The 23,438-nt window shown below is 43.7% G+C and overlaps 1 protein-coding gene across 4 annotated transcripts in view; it reads left to right on the top strand.

The window, feature by feature from the left end:
• Nucleotides 1-23,438, top strand: part of LOC135550803 (rho GTPase-activating protein 32-like) — a 242,205-nt gene that overhangs the window by 202,856 nt on the left and 15,911 nt on the right. For 3 of the 4 annotated variants that reach the window (XM_064981925.1, XM_064981926.1, XM_064981927.1), the window contains one exon: nucleotides 21,562-21,711. In XM_064981925.1, coding sequence (XP_064837997.1) covers nucleotides 21,562-21,711 — 150 coding nt within the window. Of the gene's footprint in view, nucleotides 1-7,277; nucleotides 7,604-21,561; nucleotides 21,712-23,438 lie in introns of those variants that run through there. The other variant, XM_064981928.1, reaches the window with a different exon arrangement.

The raw sequence follows: 23,438 nt of genomic DNA, 5'->3' as shown, positions 1-23,438 counted from the left end.
CTTAAACACTGAAGTCTGAGAGACGACGTCATCCACACACTTAAACACTGAAGTCTGAGAGACGCACGTCATCCACACAGTTAAACACTGAAGTCTGAGAGACGCACGTCATCCACACACTTAAACACTGAAGTCTGAGAGACGCACGTCATCCACACACTTAAACACTGAAGTCTGAGAGGCACGTCATCCACACACTTAAACACTGAAGTCTGAGAGACGCACGTCATCCACACACTTAAACACTGAAGTCTGGAGCCATTGCACGTCATCCACACACTTAAACACTGAAGTCTGAGAGACGCACGTCATCCACACACTTAAACACTGAAGTCTGAGATTTGTCATCCACACACTTAAACACTGAAGTCTGAGAGACGAACGTCATCCACACACTTAAACACTGAAGTCTGAGAGACGCACGTCATCCACACACTTAAACACTGAAGTCTGAGAGACGTACGTCATCCACACACTTAAACACTGAAGTCTGAGAAGACGCAAATTCATCCACACTTAAACACTGAAGTCTGAGAGACGTTCGACGTCATCCACACACTTAAACACTGAAGTCTGAGAGACGTCATCCACACAGTTAAACACTGAAGTCTGAGAGACGCACGTCATCCACACAGTTAAACACTGAAGTCTGAGAGACGCACGTCATCCACACACTTAAACACTGAAGTCTGAGAGACGCACGTCATCCACACACTTAAACACTGAAGTCTGAGAGACGCACGTCATCCACACACTTAAACACTGAAGTCTGAGAGACGCACGTCATCCACACACTTAAACACTGAAGTCTGAGAGACGCACGTCATCCACACACTTAAACACTGAAGTCTGAGAGACGCGTCATCCACACACTTAAACACTGAAGTCTGAGAGACGCACGTCATCCACACACTTAAACACTGAAGTCTGAGAGAAATCGCACGTCATCCACACACTTAAACACTGAAGTCTGAGAATTATATGCATATTCGCATCTGGTCATCCACACACTTAAACACTGAAGTCTGAGAGACGCAAAGTGCTGTCATCCACACACCTAAACACTGAAGTCTGAGGTGTAGAAACACGTGGTTAGAAAAACTCCCTACACACTTAAACACTGAAGTCTAAGCAACAGTGTGTTCAGCTCTGCTGTTTTCTCCAGCCTGACTGCCCTAGTATGGCAGGTGTTTGTCCAGATGTTCTGACCCCACTACTCTTTGAATCTCCTACTTCCTCCCTGGGCTGGAGCTGGCTTCCTGTCTGGGGACCAATCGAGTGACTTGGGCAGCTGTGAGGAGCGCAAGCGAGCCAAGACAAGAGCTGGATGTGTCTATGAGAGAAGCAAAGTGAGAGATAGAATGGGGAATGTGTGAAGGAGACAGTAATATTTGTCATGCTTTTCCCAATGGGGCTTTGGTCAATTTCCCAACACATATGCTCTGGTCTGTGAAAGTATGTGAGGCACAGATACCTTGTGTAGTTTGGGCCTGTGGGGAATGATTGGGGGAGATTGTCTCAGAAACTTCAGCCCTCATTCTCTTGGATGCGGAATGAGGGTGCTCACGCACCTACTATGACCCATTCAGCTGAAAAGGTGGCGCAGGGAATTCAAAAATAATCTTTAGAAATATTTAACTTTAACACATTGACAAGTCCAATATAGCAAATGAGAGATAAACATCTTTTTCATCTACCCATCATGTCCGGTTTTTAAAATGTTTTACAGCGAAAACACAACATATATTTATGTTAGACCAAATCAACAAAAAAAACACAGCCATTTTTCCCAGCCAAAGATAGTCACAAAAGCAGGATTAGAGATAAAATGAATCACTAACCTTTTGAAAATCTTCATCAGATGACACTCATATGACATGTTACACAATACATTTATGTTTTGTTCGATAATATGCATATTTATATCCACAAATCTCGGTTTACATTGACGCCATGTTCAGAAATGCCTCCAAAATATCCGGAGGAATTATAGAAAGCTAAGCCAGATAACAGAAATACTCATCATATACTTTGACTAAAGATGCATTTTCTACATATAATTAAAGATACACTGGTTCTTAATGCAACCGCTGTGTCAGATTGTTTTTAAACGTAAATGCAATAATCTGAGACAGCACTCAGACGTAAATATATTTCTCCTCCATATTGGAGTCAACAGAAATACGAAATAACATCATAAATATTACCTTACTTTTGATGATCTTTCATCAGAATGCAGTGCAAGGAGTCCTAGTTCTACAATAAATCGTTGTTTTGTTCCATAATGTCCAATACTAGTGTCCAATTTGCTGCATTTGCTAGCACTTTCAGCTCACTTGCCCAAAAGCTGACGTTGGTCCAGGAGAACTCGGACGAAAACTTCAAAAATATATATTCCAGGTCGAAGAAACTGGTCAAACTAAGTAGAGAATCAATCTTCTGGATGTTATTTTCATATATATCCAATAACGTTCCAACCGGAGCATACGTTTTCATCTGCAGCCAAATGGAACGATGGTGACACTCGCAGACAAATGCGCCACAGGAAAATGGCATTCTGTCGGGACAGTGACTATTTCCCCTCCCATTCGGTCAAAGTTCACACCAGAAGCTCCATTCCACGTTCTACTGAATGAGGGCATCTAGTGGAAGGCGTAGGAAGTACTACCAGATCCATATCTTATTTGGAAGTGGATAGGCGATGACTTGAAATTAGACATGTATTCAGACTTTCACTTCCTGTTTGGAAGTTTGCCTGCACTGTGAGTTCTGTTATACTCACAGACATAATTCAAACAGTTTTAGAAACTTCAGAGTGTTTTCTATCCAATAGTAATAATAATATGCAAATATTAGCAATCTAGGACAGAGTAGGATGCAGTTCACTATGGGCACGCAATTCATCCACAGTGAAAATACTGCCCCCTATCCCCATTAACCTAAAATTACACAAGGACTAGGTTCCAGTTTAACAACGTTTACTAAACCGTATTTCCACAGTACATGGTTGCCATTGCACTCAGGCCAGGTCCATCAGCGGTGAGACTAACGCGCAGGCGTACTAATAACAGAGTGATAGCACCGTAATAACAGAAACATAGGGATACTTTAAACATGAACTTAACTCTTAGAACCACCCACCCCGCATCTGGTATATTTGTCATCAGCAACGCTGAATAGCATAGCGCAATAGTCAAATGATATTACTAGAAAATATTCATATTCATGAAATCACAAGTGAAATATAGCGAAACACAGCTTAGCCATTTGTTAATCACCCTGTCGTCTCAGATTTTGTAATTATGCTTTACAGCGAAAGCAATACAAGAGCTTGTGTAAGTTTATCGATAGCATAACAAAACAATAAATACACCTAGCATCAGGTAACTTGGTCACGAAAATCAGAAAAGCAATCAAATTCATCCTTTACCTTTGATGATCTTCGGATGTTTTCACTTACGAGACTCCCAGTTCGACAACAAATGTTCCTTTTGTTCCATAAAGATATTTTTATATCCAAATTTTTATTTTACCTTTATTTAACCAGGCAAGTCAGTTAGTAATGCCACTTTAATACTGATGTTTACATATCTTGCATTACTCATCCCATATGAGTACTGTACTTTATACCATCTATTGCATCTTGTTTATGCTGCTCGGTCATTGCTCATCCATATATTTATATGTACATATTCTTATTCTATACGTACATGTGTTGACATACACCTTAGCCAAGTACATTTAAACTCAGTTTTTACAATTCCTGACATTTAATCCTAATACAAATTCCTTCTTAGGTCAGTTAGGATCACCACTTTATTTTAAGACTGTGAAATGTCAAAATAATAGTAGAGAGAATGATTTATTTCAGCTTTTATTTCTTTCATCACATTCCCAGTGGGTCAGGAGTTTTCATACACTCAATTAGTATTTGCAAGCATTGCCTTTAAATTGTCTAACTTGGGTCAAACATTTTGGGTAGCCTTCCACAAGCTTCCCACAATAAGTTGGGTGAATTTTGGCCCATTCCTCCTGACAGAGCTGGTGTAACTGAGTCAGGTTTGTAGGCTTCCTTGCTCGCACACGCTTTTTCAGTTCTGCCCACAAATTTTCTATAGGATTGAGGTCAGAGATATGTGATGGCCACTCCCAATACCTTGACTTTGTTGTCGTTAAGCCGTTTCTCCACAACTTTGGAAGTATGCTTGGGGTCATTGTCCATTTGGAAGACCCATTTGCGACCAAGCTTTAACTTCCTGACTGATGTCTTGCAATGTTGCTTCAATATGTCCACATCATTTTCCTGCCTCATGATGCCATCTATTTTGTGAAGTGCACCAGACCCTCCTGCAGCAAAGCACCCCCACAACATGATGCTGCCAACCGTACTTCATGTTGGGATGGTGTTCTTTGGCTTGCAAGCTTACCCCTTTTTCCTCCAAACATAACCATGGTCATTATGGCCAAACAGTTCTATTTGTATATTTATGTTTCATCAGACCAGAGGACATTTCTCCAAAAAGTACAATCTTTGTCTCCATGTGCAGTTGAAAACCGTAGTCTGGCTTTTTTTATGGCGGTTTTGGAGCAGTGGCTTCTTCCTTGCTGAGCGGCCTTTCAGGTTATGTCAATATCAAATCAAATCAAATTTTTATTTGTCACATACACATGGTTAGCAGATGTTAATGCGAGTGTAGCGAAATGCTCGTAGACTCGTTTTACTGTGGATATTGATACTTTTGTACCCGTTTCTTCCAGCATCTTTACAAGGTCCTTTGCTGTTGTTCTGGGATTGATTTGCACTTTTCGCACCGAAGTGCGTTCATCTCTAGGAGACTGTATGATGTCTGCGTGGTCCCATGGTGTTTATACGTGCATACTATTGTTTGTACAGATGAACGTGGTACCTCTAGGCATTTGGAAATTGCTCCCAAGGATGAACCAGACTTGTGGAGATCTACAATTTTTCTTCTGAGGTCTTGGCTGATTTCTTTTGATTTTCCCATGTCAAACAAAGAGGCACTGAGTTTGAAGGTAGGCCTTGAAATACATCCATAAGGTACATCTCTATTTTACTCAAATTATGTCAATTAGCCTATCAGAAGCTTCTAAAGCCATGACAATTTTCTGTAATTTTCCGAACTGTTTAAAGGCACAGTCAACTTAGTATATGTAAATTTTCTGACCCATTGGAATTGTGATACAGTGAATTATAAGTGAAATAATCTGTCTGTAAACAATTGTTGGTAACATTACTTCATGTCCTAACCGACTTGCCAAAACTGTAGTTTGTTTGCAAGAAATTTGTGGAGTGGTTGAAAAATGAGATTTAATGATTCCAACCTAAGTGTATGTAAACTTCCGACTTCAACTGTATATACATACATACACACACATGCATGAATATACATACTTTTTTGGGAATATACCTTTATTATTCCCCTTCCATCCCTTTACTTGGATGTATATGTATTAGGTAGTTGTTGTGGAATTGTTGATATTCCTGCATTGTCTGAACTAAACTCAGAACAAAAAGAAACATTCTCTCACTGTCAACTGCGTTTATTTTCAGCAAACTTAACTTGTAAATATTTGTATAAACATAAGATTCAACAACTGAGACATAACCTGAGCAAGTTCCACAGTCATGTGACTAACATAAATGGAATAATGTGTCCCTGAACAAAGATGGGGTCAAAGTCAAAAGTAACAGTCAGTATCTGGTGTGGCCACCAGCTGCATTAAGCACTGCAGTGCATCTCCTCCTCATGGACTGCACCAGATTTGCCAGTTCTTGCTGTGAGATGTTACCCCACTCTTCCACCAAAGCACCTGTAAATTCCCAGACAGTTCTGGTGTGAATGGCCTTAGCCCTCACCCTCCTATCCAACAGGTCCCATACATTCTCAATGGGATTGAGATCCAGGCTCTTTGCTGGCCATGCCAGAACACTTCCTGTCTTGCAGGAAATCACACACAGAACGAGCAATATGGCTGGTGGCATTGTCATGCTGGAGGGTCATGTCAGGATGAGCCTGCAGGAAGGGTACCACATGAGGGAGGAGGATGTCTTCCCTGTAATGCACAGCGTTGAGATGACAACAAGCTCAGTCTGATGATGCTGTGACACATCGCCTCAGACCATGACGGAACCTCACCCTCCAAATTGTTCCTGCTCCAGAGTACAGGCCTCAGTGTAACGCTCATTCCGTCGTTGATAAACGTGAATCCGACCATCTCCCCTGGTGAGACAAAACCACGACTCATCAGTGGAGGGCATTTTTTTGCCAGTGCTGTCTGGTCCAACGATGGTGGGTTTGTGCCCATAGGCGACGTTGTTGCCGGAGATGTCTGGTGAGGACCTCCCTTACAACAGGCCTACAAGCCCTCTGTCCAGCCTTTCTCAGCCTATTGCGGACATTCTGAGCCCTGATGGAGGGATTGTGCGTTTCTGGTGTAACTCGGGCAGTTGTTGTTATCCTGTACCTGTCCCGCAGGTGTGATTTTCGGATGTACCCGATCCTGTGCAGGTGTTGTTACACGTGGTCTTCCACTGCGAGGACGATCAGTTGTCCATTCTCTCTCACTGTAGCGCTGTCTTAGGCGTCTCACAGTACGGACATTGCAATCTATTGCTCTGGACACATTTGCAGTCCTCATGCCTCCTTGCAGCATGCCCAAGGCACATTCACACAGATGAGCAGGGACCCTGGGCATCTTTCTTTTGGTGTTTTTCAGAGTCAGTAGAAAGGCCTCCTTAGTGTCCTAAGTTTTTGTAACTGACCTTAATTGCCTACCGTCTGTAAGCTTGACTTAACGACTGTTCCACAGGTGCATGTTCATGAATTGTTTATGGTGAATTGAACAAGCAGTGTTTAAACCCTTTACAATGAAGATCTTTGAAATTATTTGGATTTTTACGAATTATCTTTGAAAAAGGGACATTTCTTTTTTTGCTGAGTTTAGATGCACAAGCATTTCGCTACACTCGCAATAACATCTGCTAACCATGTATATGTGACCAATACCATTTTATTTGATTTATCAGGGTGACAGTCACAGTAAGCACATCATAAGTGCTTTTAATAAAAAATAAACAATCATCAGTTTTATAACTGAAAATGTACAATTATTTGTCTTTTCCACAAGCCCAAATCGTTCCTTTCGGCACACCCACTCCTTTCCACATGCCTGCTACTCTCCTTTCTACACGCCCACACTCCGTTCGCAGCAACCCTCTTCTCAGTTCAATGGTCTAGTTGGGTTGTAAACTGACACGGGAGGGGGCTGGTTTAACTGAAAGGAAAGAATGCTGTGACGAAAGTTTGCTTGTGGGGCGATTGAACTCATAGTAGACTCGCTGAGGAGTGAGAAGCACACTTATCCTAATCCTATTTTTGACTACTATTCACTGTCCATGGGTAGCCCTACATTTTGTGATTGTCAAGTGAAGTTTTGTCGGCGGTGTCTTTTGAAATAATTAGTCGTATTAACCAAATTATAAGGAGTCACAGTACGAGCATCTGTAAGGAAATGCCTACAGTTTACCTTGGATCCCCTATTTAAAGTCCTGTCATAAAGGGAGAATCCCACTGAAACGCAGGTAAGAATGTATTACTGTAGAATGTATTACTGTATGGGATTTAATTTGTAGCCTAGTATAGTGTGTATTTCAATTGTATCTGGCGGGTTAGAACTGTCTTTGCCCCTAAATTCAGTTTATTTGTCACTTATTCACTGCTTTCTCACCTAAATTCTGAAATTATGTTGTCAATCGATGAAAGTTCAAGCCGTTTTGTTGATCTTCTCTGAAATTATTTTTATTCGATTTACGTGATGTGGGCAGTCATGTAATTACGTCTAGTAGCACAGTTGTTGAAACTCAAATCAGCCCTAACATTCCTTTGGCAATTGCTCTAAAATGATTAATTAAACTCAGTGGGAGGGAAATAGACAACTATGTCTCAGGTTGAAACTGCTCATGCTTTCAATGACTGTCATTTGTGAGGGTCTGATAATAATCAACAGCAGTTAGGTTTAAGTGTCCTATAGGCAGACCTATTTATGTTAAGACTCCTTCGGAATTTCCTTATGCTCACAAGAACAGTGTTGCGTTTTCTTTACACCCTTGATATCTCCTGTGAGTCATGGCAATTACATCATATAATGACATGCATTAAATTGATTCATAGCTTTGAGATACCACATTGATCCTTTCGAGGTCTATTGGGCTTTGTAGTTTGCATGTCATCAACCTTATCTTACAAAGGCTGAGATGGATGTCTTATAAAGCAGTTTCATGTGGACTCCCTGAAAATAAGACGTCAGAATGAACTCACTCTGGTCCCCCAAGACAAATATTGCTCTATTTGTTAGTTGACTTAAAGGACCATTTGCATAGTTGTCCTGTGAGACCACACACTTTTGGCTGATGTCATCCCTCTCTCAGCCAGAACTCTCTGTTACTCCAATGGGGTATTCAGCTTAGAACAATCAGCCATTCTGGCCTGGCTGTGACATGCTCCAGCGCTCTCATACCCAAACAGAGATCACTGTCTCCCAGGACCACATTTAATGGCAGATGCAATTCTACTGTTTGCTTTGGACACAACATTGCTCCCACTGGCAATTAACGCTTTTTGGGGGGCTAACTGGATAGGTCCATATTATACTGTTACTGTTGTCATCTCTCAATGGTGTCATTTCTAAATATTCTATATCAGTTTTCCCCATGGAATACCATAGGACCTGCCTTGGTGAAGAATGTAAACATTGGCTCATGGCAGAACAATGCTCCCCCCTCTATAAAAGTGCTTGATGTGGTTGTAAACGGGGGGATGGAGGGTAATTGAGCAGGTAAATGGAGTGGTCAAGCCTGTTGAACATGAGCAGGTTGCAAAAAGGCTCTGCTAAATAGAGCATGAAGTTGACATAATAGTTGGATTCCTCGACATCCCTCTCCAGTAGTATTGTTGGACTAATGTTGCAAGTAGATAAGATATCAATCGACAGACTTGATATCCGTTGTACTGTACTTGGAAATGCAGGGTTTAGTGTCATGGCATCAGTATAACCTGTCATTGTTATCTTGGCAACAATCTCAATACAGTACAGCAAAAGGTAGATGCATAACGTTATCAAATCAGTTCAGAGAAGTTTCAAACAATGCACCTCAAACTAATTTCTACATTGTGGTTTTGCACCTACGGTTGGCCTGCACGCATCCCTTGAAACGACCCAGCCTAATGGATTGGGATATGGCAGTTGATGTGTGGGCCAGCATCCGAGAGGGAGCGTGATGTTTGCTGTGATGTTAGTTTTTTATTTTATTTATTTCACCTTTATTTAACCAGGTAGGCTAGTTGAGAACAAGTTCTCATTTGCAACTGCAACCTGGCCAAGATAAAACATAGCAGAGTTACACATGGAGTAAACCATTAACAAGTCAATAACACAGTAGAAAAAAATAAGAAAAAATAGAGTCATGAGGAGGTAGGCGAATAATTACAATTTTGCACATTAACACTGGAGTGATAAATGATCAGAAGGTCAAGTACAGGTAGAGATATAGGTGTGCAAAAGAGCAGAAAAGTAAATAAATAAAAACAGTATGGGGATGAGGTAGGTACAAATTGGTGGGCTATTGACCGATAGACTATGTACAGCTGCAGCGATTGGTTAGCTGCTCAGATAGCAGATGTTTGAAGTTGGTGAGGGAGATAAGTCTCCAACTTCAGCGATTTTTGCAATTTGTTCCAGTCACAGGCAGCAGAGAACTGGAACGAAAGGTGGCCAAATTAGGTGTTGGCTTTAGGGATGATCAGTGAGATACACCTGCTGGAGCGCGTGCTACGGGTGGGTGTTGCCATCGTAACCAGTGAACAGAGATAAGGCGGAGCTTTACCTAGCATGGACTTGTAGATGACCTGGAGCCAGTGGGTCTGGCTACGAATATGTAGCGAGGGCCAGCCGACTAGAGCATACAGGTCGCAGTGGTGGGTGGTATTAGGTGCTTTAGTGACAAAACGGATGGCACTGTGATAAACTGCATCCAGTTTGCTGAGTAGAGTGTTGGAAGCTATTTTGTAGATGACATCGCCGAAGTCGAGGATCGGTAGGATAGTCAGTTTTACTAGGGTAAGTGTGGCGGCGTGAGTGAAGGAGGCTTTGTTGCGGAATAGAAAGCCGACTCTAGATTTGATTTTCGATTGGAGATGTTTGATATGAGTCTGGAACGAGAGTTTACAGTCTAGCCAGACACCTAGGTACTTATAGATGTCCACATATTCAAGGTCGGAACCATCCAGGGTGGTGATGCTCGTCAGGCGTGCGGGTGCAGGCAGCGAAAAGGTTGAAAAGCATGCATTTGGTTTTACTAGCGTTTAAGAGCAGTTGGAGGCCACGGAAGGAGTGTTGTATGGCATTGAAGCTTGTTTGGAGGTTAGATAGCACAGTGTCCAAGGACGGTCCGGAAGTATACAGAATGGTGTCGTCTACGTAGAGGTGGATCAGGGAATCGCCCGCAGCAAGAGCAACATCATTGATATATACAGAGAAAAGAGTCGGCCCGAGAATTGAAACCTGTGGCACCCCCATAGAGACTGTCAGTGAACCGAACAGCATGCCCTCCTATTTGACACACTGAAATCTGTCTGCAAAGTAGTTGGTGAACCAGGCAAGGCAGTCATCAGAAAAACCGAGGCTACTGAGTCTGCCGATAAGAATATGGTGATTGACAGGGTCGAAAGCCTTGGCCAGGTCGATGAAGACGGCTGCACAGTACTGTCTTTTATTGATGGCGGTTATGATATCGTTTAGTACCTTGAGCGTGGCTGAGGTGCACCCATGACCGGCTCGGAAACCAGATTGCATAGCGGAGAAGGTACGGTGGGATTCGAGATGGTTAGTGACCTGTTTGTTGACTTGGCTTTCGAAGACCTTAGATAGGCAGGGCAGGATGGATATAGGTCTGTAACAGTTTGGGTCCAGGGTGTCTCCCCCTTTGAAGAGGGGGATGACTGCGGCAGCTTTCCAATCCTTGGGGATCTCAGACGATATGAAAGAGAGGTTGAACAGGCTGGTGATAGGGGTTGCGAAAATGGCGGCGGTAGTTTCATAAATAGAGGGTCCAGATTGTCAAGCCCAGCTGATTTGTACGGGTCCAGGTTTTGCTGCTCTTTCAGAACATCTGCTGTTTGGATTTGGGTAAAGGAGAACCTGGAGAGGCTTGGGCGAGTAGCTGCGGGGGGGCGGAGCTGTTGGCCGAGGTTGGATTAGCCAGGCGGAAGGCATGGCCAGCTAAGAAATGCTTGTTGAAGTTTTCGATAATCATGGATTTATCGGTGGTGACCGTGTTACCAAGCCTCAGTGCAGTGGGCAGCTGGGAGGAGGTGCTCTTGTTCTCCATGGACTTCACAGTGTCCCAGAACTTTTTGGAGTTGGATGCAAATTTCTGCCTGAAGAAGCTGGCCTTTGCTTTCCTGACTGACTGCATGTATTGGTTCCTGACTTCCCTGAACAGTTGCATATCACGGGGACTATTCGATGCTATTGCAGTCCGCCACAGGATGTTTTTGTGCTGGTCGAGGGCAGTCAGGTCTGGCGTGAACCAAGGGCTATATCTGTTCTTAGTTCTGCATTTTCTGAACGGAGCATGCTTATCTAAAATGGTGAGGAAGTTACTTTTGAAGAATGACCAGGCATCCTCAACTGACGGGAGGAGGTCAATGTCCTTCCAGGATACCCGGGCCAGGTCGATTAGAAAGGCCTGCTCACAGAAGTGTTTTAGGGAGCGTTTGACAGTGATGAGGGGTGGTTGTTTGACTGCGGATCCGTAGCGGATACAGGCAATGAGGCAGTGATCGCTGAGATCCTGGTTGAAGACAGCGGAGGTGTATTTGGAGGACCAGTTGGTCAGGATGACGTCTATGAGGGTGCCCTTGTTTACAGATTTAGGGTTGTACCTGGTGGGTTCCTTGATGATTTGTGTGAGATTGAGGGCATCTAGATTGTAGGACTGCCGGGGTGTTAAGCATATCCCAGTTTAGGTCACCTAACAGAACAAATTCTGAAGCTAGATGGGGGGCGATCAATTCACAAATGGTGTCCAGGGCACAGCTGGGAGCTGAGGGGGGTCGGTAGCAGGCGGCAACAGTGAGAGACTTATTTCTGGAGAGAGTCATTTTTAAAATTAGTAGTTCGAACTGTTTGGGTATGGACCTGGAAAGTATGACATTACTTTTGCAGGCGATCTCTGCAGTAGACTGCAACTCCTCCCCCTTTGGCAGCTCTATCTTGACGGAAAATGTTATAGTTGAGTATGGAAATCCCCGAATTTTTGGTGGCCTTCCTGAGCCAGGATTCAGACACGGCAAGGACATCAGGGTTAGCAGAGTGTGCTAAAGCAGTGAGTAAAACAAACTTAGGGAGGAGGCTTCTGATGTTGACATGCATGAAACCAAGGCTTTTTCGATCACAGAAGTCAACAAATTAGGGTGCCTGGGGACATGCAGGGCCTGGGTTTACCTCCACATCACCCGCGGAACAGAGGAGGAGTAGTATGAGGGTGCGGCTAAAGGCTATCAAAACTGGTCGCCTAGAGCGTTGGGGACAAAGAATAAAAGGAGCAGATTTCTGGGCATGGTAGAATATATTCAGGGCACAATGCGCAGACAGGGGTATGGTGGGGTGCTGGTACAGCGGAGGTAAGCCCAGGCACTGGGTGGTGATAAGAGAGGTTGTATCTCTGGTTGTAATGGGTGAGTTCACCGCATGCGTGGGGGGCGGGACATAGTAGGTATCAGGGGTATGAAGAGTGGAACTAGGGGCTCCATTGTAAACTAAAACAATGATAACTAACCTGAACAACAGTATACAAGGCATATTGACATTTGAGAGAGACATACAGCATGCAGTAATCACAGGTGTTGATTGGGAGAGCAAGCTAAAACAGTAGGTGAGACAACAACAGCTAATCAGCTAGCACAACAACAGCAGGTAAAATGGTGTTGAATAGGCCGAGAGGGTCGGATTGACTACACACAGAGCCTGAGTGCGGCTGGGGCCGACAGATAAAACATAAACAAGCAGAATGGAGTACCGTGATTAATGGACAGTCCTGCATGCATCAGCTACGTAGCCAAGTGATCAGTGTCCAGGGGGCAGCGGTGGATGGGACAGGGAAGCTAGACCGGCGAGTATTATCCAGCTAACAAAAACTGGCTGGCTGTGCAGAAGGTAATAGCCGCTAGCAGTGGCTAACAATGACTAAATAGCTTGTAGCTAGTTAGCTGGATAGCTTCTGGATGTTCTTGAATGTGTTCTAAAAATAATAGCGGTTCCGTATAACATTGGGTGAGGCAGGTTACCGGAAGGTATAATCGAATTAAAAATTGAAAAGAGATTGAAAGTAAATATGGGTCCAGTGAGTGGTTGGGCTGGCTGGGGACGCGGCGATTCAGACAGTTAGCAGGCCTGTGCTAACAAGCTAACAGTTAGTAGGCCGGGGCTAAACAAGCTAGCAGTTAGCAGAACGGTGCTAAACAAGCTAGCAGTTAGCAGGCCGAATTAGCAAGTAAGCAGATAGCAACGGCTCGAAAGTTAGCCTTTGGGGGACGTCGTGATGGGGTTAAGTCTGTTAATGCCTCTTCATGCGGTGACATCGATAGACTTGTCGTGGGTCCGGATATTGTAGCCCAGGAGTATGCTTCAGTGATAGCACAGGAGCTCTGGCCGGGCTAGCTTCAGGCTAAGTGGATGGAAAAGCTAGCCAGGAGTAATCATCCGAGGTTGCAGTTAGCTAGTTGTGAAGATCCAGATGTGATTGTTCCGTTTGCGGTGGGAATCCGGGGATAAAAATAATAGGTCCGTTATGCTCTGGTTAGAGTCGCGTTGGTCGAACTGGCGAGAGCTTTCCGAGCTAAAGGTTAGCTGATGACCGCTAGCAATGGTTTGCTGCCTGATAGCTGGTAGTTAGCTGGCTAGCTTCAGTTGAGGGATTCCAGATCCGAAGTAAATATAAATATTTTAGAAAAAAAAGCAGATCCACGCTACATTGGGTGAGGCAGGTTGCAGGAGAGTATTTAGATGTTGAGGTTTAGCAAAATGTTTTAAAAGAAATGCGAAGAAAATATGAAAAAAAACAGTATATACAAGGGACACGACAAGACGTCTGACTGCTACGCCATCTTGGATTACAAGACACGCGAGTAACGGTTACTTTACCACGCATCTGGTCCCTGAGCGCACTGGGGCCTCCATCGCCTGTCACACGTGCGCTCCTGCAATCTCAACAGTTTTGATAGCTCGCAGTCCAAGCTTTGGCTCCACTTCTTCTCACTCGCTGTCTCTCTCGCACTCTGTTGTCTCCATCTCTGTCCTTCTCCCCCTTTGTTATTCTTTCTCCCTCTCCACATTAGTTCAGCAGCAGTCATGGCGTGAAATATGGCCAGAAATGGCCAGAAATATATATAGTTTTATTCAGATGCTTATATTTCCTACTGATATCCTGATCCAAATGTTTCACTGGATAATCTTGGGAATGTTCCATAAATGTAGGGGAAGGGGAAGCAAAAATGTTGTTAAGAAAGCTGCTTTATTACAAATACACTACTGTTCAAAAGTTTGGGGTCCCTTAGAAAAATCCTTGTTTTTGAAAGAAAAACACCTTTTTTGTCCATTAAAATAACAGCAAATTGATCAGAAATACAGTGTAGACATTGTTAATGTTGTAAATTACAATTGAAGCTGGAAACTAAAATATCTACATAGGCGTACAGAGGCCCATTATCAACAACCATCACTCCTGTGTTCCAATGGCATGTTGTGTTAGCTAATCCAAGTTTATAATTTTAAAAGGCTAATTGATCACAAGAAAATCCTTTTGCAATTATGTTAGCACAGCTGAAAAATGGTGTTCTGATTAAAGAAGCAATACAACTGGCCTTCTTTAGTCTAGTTGAGTATCTGGAGCATCATCATTTGTGGGTCTGATTACAGGCTCAAAATGGCTAGAAACAAAGAACTTTCTTCTGAAACTTGTCAGTCTATTCTTGTTTTGAGAAATGATCAATGTTGACTGAGAGGATAGCTATGCAGTGCAATGTGTAATGTTATTGTTAGCTTCCTATACAGTGGCACTTAACTGTGAAAGTTGTAAAGATAAAGAACAGACAGTAGCTGCTTTGTGTTGACTCTGACCGGAGTGTGTGCATGTCCACGCGAGCACCCGCGTGTTTGCTTACCTCCGTCTGCATTATGTTGGCATAATTTCATACTGCTCCTTACACCACGTTAAAAGTCCTAATTAATGACGTTTGCCTTTCAAAATGTCGTAAAAATATTTTCTAACTGTATGAGCATTGTGAAATATCATTACGGTCAACCACACAATAATAATAATAATTCTCCCCAAACTATCAAAATTCCACATAAATTTCCCCCTCTGGCATCCGAGAGTTCCACATGCAAATCTCAGGGTGAGGCTGCTGGCTCTTAATTGACTTGCTGTGGACCGCGGGGACTTCCACTGTGTCCAACCACCCGAGGAGCAGCTCTCTGCCCCGCTGACTATGACTCAGCCATTTTCTAGGTTTTCAAATGCATACCATGATATAAGAAGGTTTCAGCAACCGCTGGGAAAGTTTTACATCACCCTGATCCACTAACCCGCATGCTGGTCTTCAGCTTGCTCACTACAGTGCCTTCAGGAAGTATTCACACCCCTTTACTGATTCCAAAGATTAAAATGGATTTCATTGTCAACAATCTATACAAAATACTATAACGTTATTGTGGAAGAAACATTTGTAAAAATATAAATATATATGAAAAATAAAACACAAATATATCTTGATTAGATAAGTATTCAACCCCCTGAGTCAATACATGTTAGAATCACCTTTGGTGAGTCTTTCTGGGTACGTCTCTAAGAACTTTGCATGTCTGGATTGTACAATATTAGCACTTATTATTTTTTACATTATTTTTTTCCCTAGATTTTCAAGCCGATTTAGCAAAATAAATGTAACTATGCCACTCAGGAACATTCAATATCGTCTTGATAAGCAACTCCAGTGTATATTTGGCCTTGTGTTTTAGGTTACTGTCCTGCTGAAAGGTGAATTTGTCTCCCAGTGTCTGTTGGAAAGCAGACAACCAGATTTTCCTCTAGGATTTTGCCTGTGCTTTGCTCTATTCTGTTTATTTTTATTATAAACTCCCTAGTCCTTGCTGATGACGAGCATACCCAGTACATAATGCAGCCGCCACCATGCTTGAAAATATGAATGTTTTTTTTTTTTTACTTCACCTTTATTTAACCAGGTCGGCTAGTTGAGGACAAGTTCTCATTTGCAACTGTGACCTGGCCAATATAAAGCAAATCGACACATACAACAACACAGTAACACATGGAATAAACAAAACATAATCAATAATACAGTAGAACATGCTTTGTAAGTAGGAAAACCTGCAAAATCGGAACTGTATCAAATACTTGTTCTCCCCACTGTAGGAAGCCAATTTCAGATTTAATTTTGGATTGGAGATGCTTAATGTGAGTCTGGAAGGAGAGTTTACAGTCTAACCAGACACCTAGGTATTTGTAGTTGTCCACATATTCTAAGTCAGAGCCGTCCAGAGTAGTGATGCTGGATGGGCGAGCAGGTGCGGGCAGTAATCTGTTGAATAGCATGCATTTAGTTTTACTTATGTTTAAGATCAGTTGGAGGCCATGGAAGGGAGAGTTGTATGGCATTGAAGCTCGTCTGGAGGTTAATTAACACAGTGTCCAAAGAGGGGCCAGAAGTATACAGAATGGTGTCGTCTGCGTAGAGGTGTACCAGAGAATCACCAGCATCATTGATGTATACAGAGAAGAGAGTCGCCCGAGAATTGAACCCTGTGGCACCCCCATAGAGACTCCCAGAGGTCCGGACAACAGGCCCTCCGATTTGACACACTGAACTCTATCAGAGAAGTAGTTAGTAAACCAGGCGAGGCAATCATTTGAGAAACCAAGGCTGTCGAGTCTGCCAATAAGAATGTGGTGATTGACAGAAACGAAGCCTTGGCCAGGTCGATGAATACGGCTGCATAGTAATGTCTCTCATTGATGTCAGTTATGATGTCGTTTAAGGACCTTGAGCGTAGCTGAGGTGCACCCATGACCAGCTCTGAAACCAGATTGCATAGCGGAGAAGGTACGGTGGGATTCGAAATGGTCGGTAATCTGTTTGCTAACTTGGCTTTCGAAGACTTTAGAAAGACAGGGTAGAATAGATATAGGTCTGTAGCAGTTTGGGTCTAGAGTGTCACCCCCTTTGAAGAAGGGGATAACCGCGGAAGCTTTCCAATATTTGGGAATCTCAGATGATACAAAAGAGATTTTAGAAAGCGAGGGTCCGGATTGTCTAGCCCGGCTGATTTGTAGGGGTCCAGATTTTGCAGCTCTTTCTGAACATCAGCTATCTGGATTTGGGTAAATGAGAAATGGTGGGGGCTTTGGCGGGTTGCTGTGGAGGGTGCCGGGCAGTTGACCAGGTGTAGCCAGGTGGAAAGCATGGCCAGCCATAGAGAAATGCTAATTGAAATTCTCAATTATAGTGGACTTATCGGAGGTGACATTGTTTCCTCGCCTCAGAGCAGTGGGCAGCTGGGAGGAGGTGCTCTTATTCTCCATGGACTTTAGTGTCCCAGAACTTTTTTGAGTTTGTACTACAAGATGCAAATTTCTGTTTGAAAAAGCCAGCCTTTGCTTTCCTGACTGCCTGTGTATATTTGTTCCTAAATTCCCTGAAAAGTTGCATATCACGGGGGCTATTCAATGCTAATGCAGAATGCCACAGGATGTTTTTGTGCTGTTCAAGGGCAGACAGGTCTGGAGTGAACCAAGGACTATATCTATTCCTAGTTCTAAATTTTTTGAATGGGGCATGCTTATTTAAGAATAGCCAGGCATCATCTACTGACGGGATGAGGTCAATGTCATTCCAGGTTACCCCGGCCAGGTCAATTAGAAAGGCCTGCTCGCAGAAGTGTTTTAGGGAGTGTTTGACAGTGATGAGGGGTGGTTGTTTGGTCGCAGATCATTACGGATGCAGACAATGAGGCAGTGATTTCTGAGATCTTGATTGAAAACAGCAGAGGTGTATTTGGAGGGCGAGTTAGTTAGGATGACATCCATGAGGGTGCCTGTGTTTACGGATTTGGAGTTGTACCTGGTAGGTTCATTGATCATTTGTGTGACATTGAGGGCATCAAGCTTGGATTGTAGGATGGCCGGGGTGTTAAGCATGTCCCAATTTAGGTCACCTAGTAGCACGAGCTCAGAAGATAGATGGGGGTAATCAATTCACATATGGTATCGAGGGCACAGCTGGGGGCTGAGGGAGGTCTATAGCAAGCAGCAACAGTGACTTTTTTCTGGAAAGGTGAATTTTTAGAAGTAGAAACTCAAATTGTTTGGGTACAGACTTGGATAGTAAGCCTGCAGAGTTCTGTATATCTTTGCAGTAGATTGCAACACCACCCCCTTTGGCAGTTCTATCTTGGGGGATAATGTTATAGTTAGCGGTGGAGATTTCAGGGTTTTTGGTGGTTTTCCTAAGCCAGGATTCAGACACGGCTAAGACATCCGGGTTGGCAGAGTGTGCTAAAGCATTTAGTAAAACAAACTTAGGGAGTAGGCTTTGAATGTTAACATGCATGAAACCAAGGCATAAGTCCACAAATGAGAGCACCTGGGGAGTGGGAGAGGAGCTAGGCACTGCAGGATCTGGATTAACCTCTACATCACCAGAGGAACAGAGGAGAAGTAGGATAAGGGTATGGCTAAATGCTATACTAACTGGCCGTCTCGCACGTTAGGAACAGAGAGTATAAGGAGCAGGTTTCTGGGCACGATAGCATAGATTCAAGGCATAGTGTACAGACAAAGGTATGGCAGGATGTGAGTACATTGGAAGGAAACCTAGGCATTGAGTAATGATGAGAGAGATATAGTCTCTAGAGATGTTTAAACCAGGTGATGTCATCGCATATGTAGGAGGTGGAACAACATGGTTGGTTATTCTATATATATTATATATTTGTCCTGTCATGTCCCTTGTGTACATCTTTTTCTTCGCATATCTTTTAAAAATATTTTCCTAAACCTTAACTTCTAAATGTATTTATATTTACCTCGGATCTGGAATCCCTCAACTGAAGCTAGCCAGCTAACAACCTACCAGCTATCAGTTAGCAAACAATTGCTAGCGGTCATCAGCTAACCTTTAGCTTGGAAAGCTCTCGCCAGTTCAAACAACGTGACTTAAACCAGAGCATAATGGACCTATTTCTCTCCATATGCCCAGATTCCTACAGCAAACTCCAAACATTTTCATCTGGATCTTTGCAACTAGCTAACCGCAATTCTGGTGAGCACTCCTAGCTAGCATTCCCATCCCGGAGGAAGCACCAATTAGCCTGAAGCTAGCCCGGACAGGGCTCCTGTGCTACCACTGAAGCCCACTCCTGGGCTACAATATCCGGACCCCTTCTATTGCCAGTACGGGGCACGGAATCCCGCCGATCCTCTACGGTTGGAATACTGACATAATCTTCAACGACAATTCCAACAGGCCCCTCAGGCGTGATGCCTGCTGAAGGCCCATTCTGCTAACCTCCTAGCTACCTAGAGCTACTTGGAACCCTACTAACTCCACGACTGGTCTATCGACGTCACCGCACGAAGAGGCAAAAACAGACTTACCCCCATCGCGACCTCTCCCAAAGGCTAACTTGCGAGCCCCGGTCTACTAACTGCTAGCTTGCCTGCCCCGGTCTGCTAACTGCTAGCCCCTGCTAACTGCTTGCTTGCTAACCCAGTCTGCTAACTGTTAGCTTGCCAGCACCGGTCTGCTAACTGCTAACTTGTTTAGCCCCGGCCTACTAACTGTTAGCGTGTTGACATCGGCCTGCTAACTGTCTGACTCGACGTGTTTCCAGTCAGCCCAACCACTCACTGGACCCATATGTTCACTTGGCTAAGCATGCCTCTCTCTAATATCAATATGCCTCGTTCATTACTGTCCTGGTTAGTGATTACTGTCTTATTTCACTGTAGAGCCTCTAGCCCAATATTAGGCAGGGCTAGAGGCTCTACATATATTGAGCAGGGCTAGAGGCTCTACAGTGAAATAAGACAGCTTAAACAATGACCCCGTCATTGTCCCACAATCAGTTTGATTTTCCGAAGAGCGTCTCTGGAATTGCCCCTTCACTGTCAGCAGAGTTGACATTGAGCAGAGAAGTCTTCAGACAACACTGGAACGTCTTTCTTGCCTTGCAGGCCTGCGCTCCCATCAGCTTCTGTTGATGTGGGTTCCTAAATAACAGTGACAGCTGATGTAAGCTGATACAATTGCTCTGTCAGCCCTACATGATATGCAAAGCCCTTTTGATGCCTCAACGGTTGGTAACAAAGCTGCCTCAGCAGTTTGGTGGGATTCAGCACCAATGAATTTTTATCTTTCTCATAGGGGGAATTCTGGCTCCAATCAGCTGAGAATTTAGCAATGCAGAAAGTATGGTTCATGATTTAGAAGCGGTGTGCTTCTCGTACTCAATATAAACACAAATGAAAGTACTTTCGGTATTTATGTGGTGAAGAGAGTGGACTCACTCAGAAAAGTTGTCCCTGGAATAGGGTTACGTATTTTGTTTGTAGTCTGTAGAGCAGGGCTGCCAAATTCCAGTCCTGGAGGTCTGAAACACTTCTGGTTTTAATCTTCCCCCTTTAAACAGGGACTGATTCAGACCTGGGACACCAGGGGAGTGCAATTAACTACCAGGTAGAAACAAAAAACCTAAATGTTTTGGCCCTCCAGGACTGGAATTAGGCAGCCTTGCTGTAGAGGGAAAGTTGATTCCCCAACTTGTCGGACGATACAGCCGGCTTATTTCTGCTCCGTTGGAGAATGTGTCTCCACTTTTTCAGGGGAAATTTGACTCTGGGGTCTACAATTTGCATTGGAGGATTTGTGAACAAAAGTTTGCAGGCATGCCAACTCCATTGTTCTCTCTGAAAGCTGAGGTTTTTTTCTCACAATTTTCCAAATGGAGAAAGCAACTGGGCCCATACTTTGAAAGGCTTAGACCTTTTTCTAGACCCATTGTCTTTAATGAGGGGTTTTGGTTTGTCTTTCATATTGAGGTGGTGATTCTAGTGGAGGATGTTTGCAGTTGCCCTCAAATTTAAATTGAGGAATGAAGCTGAGTACAGTCATTAGAATAATAAAAAAATGTATTGGTTGGGACTGGCTTATTCACACACACCTCTGGTCTGTTAAATGTTTCCATTGAACCTTGGATCATAAATGCAGCATAACCTTGGATTAAAAATAATCAATAATCTAATGAAAGCAACGTCTTGCAGCTCACCTTACTGGTATGTTTGCATCACTTTGCCAGCTCACCATTTTAAATGCGTTATTTCACGTTACATGGATGGTCAACACCAGCTGAACATGTGATTGTGTGTTAAACATATTGTATGTGTGTGTCTCTCTTTCCTGGCAGTGTCTAAGAAGCACGGGAAGCTGATCACGTTCCTGCGCACCTTCATGAAGTCCAGGCCCACCAAGCAGAAGCTGAAGCAGCGGGGCATCCTCCGGGAGAGGGTGTTTGGCTGTGACCTTGGGGAGCACCTCCTCAACTCGGGCCACGATGGTGAGACACTCCCTTTCTTTCTCTCTCACAAACACACAGGTACATTCAATCTCTGACACATAAATGCGGAAGTTCTTCAGCTTTGACCTCAACTGTGGTATTGAAGGCTTGAAACGCACACATGCAAACACTAAAATACTGAGAGGTGTTCTCAGGATTTACGGTTACCCTTTGTGCATGATGGTCACTCACACTATGGTACAAGGGTCCGACTCGTCGCCACCTAACAGTGGCTGTATAGCAGGGCTTAGCTCAACTCCGGTAGAGGCTAGAGCAGGGTTGGGCTGTTGTTGACTCACGCCCTACAGCTTTGCGGTCCGTGCATGCAGAATGAACACGACCACCCTCTGCGCCCTAGGAGGGTTGCTACGGCGACCGTGGCAACTTAGAGGGTGTAAAGGTCAGGTCAGTAGCGTGGTTACAGGGAGATTTTTTCCTCTCTACTGATCTGGAGCCAGAGGGATCTGGCAACACATGCTTTGTTTGCTCCCAAATCCATCCTGAGCTGTCTGTTCTGTCTGCCTGCACTACTACCACCCAAACAACCTCCTCTCCCCCCATTCCCCTCCCTCTTCTACTCTGTTCAAATGGGCTCCCACCACAGTGCTGTATAGCTGCATTACAGTGGCACATTTTGTGCACAAATTTGTTTACATCCCTGTTGGTGAGTATTTCTCCTTTGCCTTGATAATCCATCCACCTGGCAGGTGTGGCATATCAAGAAGGTAATTAAACAGCATGACCATCACTCTAGTGCACCTTGTGCTGGAGACAATAACAGGCCACTCTAAAAAGTGCAGTTTTGTCACAAGTTTTAAGGGAGCATGTAATTGGCATGCTGACTGCTGGAATGTTGATATATCGTGACGAGATCCTGAGGCCCATTGTCGTGCCATTCATCCGCCGCCATCACCTTATGATCCAGCATGATAATGCACGGCCCCATGTAGGGCTGGGCGATATATCAAATACATTTGATTAATTCTAATGTTTTTTTTACACAATATTCCAAATCCCTGTATATCAAGGTTTTGTTATTTTTTGTTTTTATAAGCGTTTGTCTGCTTATTCTCGTGTTGTATTTTTGGTCTTGTCTCTTTCGCTCCTCTGTGCTTTGTTGTGCACCTTCCCATTTACACCCGCGATCTGTATATACTGAAGAGATGCAGGTTTCCGCCTTAACAGTGGGAGTCATCCCAAAGGTGGGAGGTCAAGCATCAAGTTTTGGTCCAAAATAAGCACATAGAAATGCATTGGACTTATTTTGGACAGATTTTTGCAAGAGTGAAATGACCTCTCCCTGCCTCACGCCAACAAAGTTCAGAGATCACATCTTCCTCCCTGACAAGAAGTTTCAACTAACTATTTGCATTTGAGGTTTGGTCCAACAGAATGGGTCATATGGACACCAAAACACATTGAGACATTTATTTTATTGTAATAGAGAAGTTAACTTTTCTGGCTTTACCCTTTTTCATGTCTCAACTCCTCCAAGTAGAGTTTCTCTCTCTCTCTATCGCCCTGTCTCTCGCCCTGTGTCTCTCTCTGCCCTTGCAGCAGGCCATGACTTGTTATCTGATGATCTTATCCAGATAGCCACCGAGTCTACTGCTCTCTCTGCTCTGTGCTGACCACTGGCCAGAGGAAGTAACAAAGGTGAAACAGCAGGTGTTTTTTCACAAACAGCCAGTGTTGGTAAGATATTGATTTGCTATGCTGCAGTGATG

The sequence above is a fragment of the Oncorhynchus masou genome, chromosome 12 (genome assembly GCF_036934945.1).
Source record: "Oncorhynchus masou masou isolate Uvic2021 chromosome 12, UVic_Omas_1.1, whole genome shotgun sequence".
Taxonomy (NCBI): domain Eukaryota; kingdom Metazoa; phylum Chordata; class Actinopteri; order Salmoniformes; family Salmonidae; genus Oncorhynchus; species Oncorhynchus masou.
This window is presented reverse-complemented; position numbering and strand designations above follow the sequence as displayed.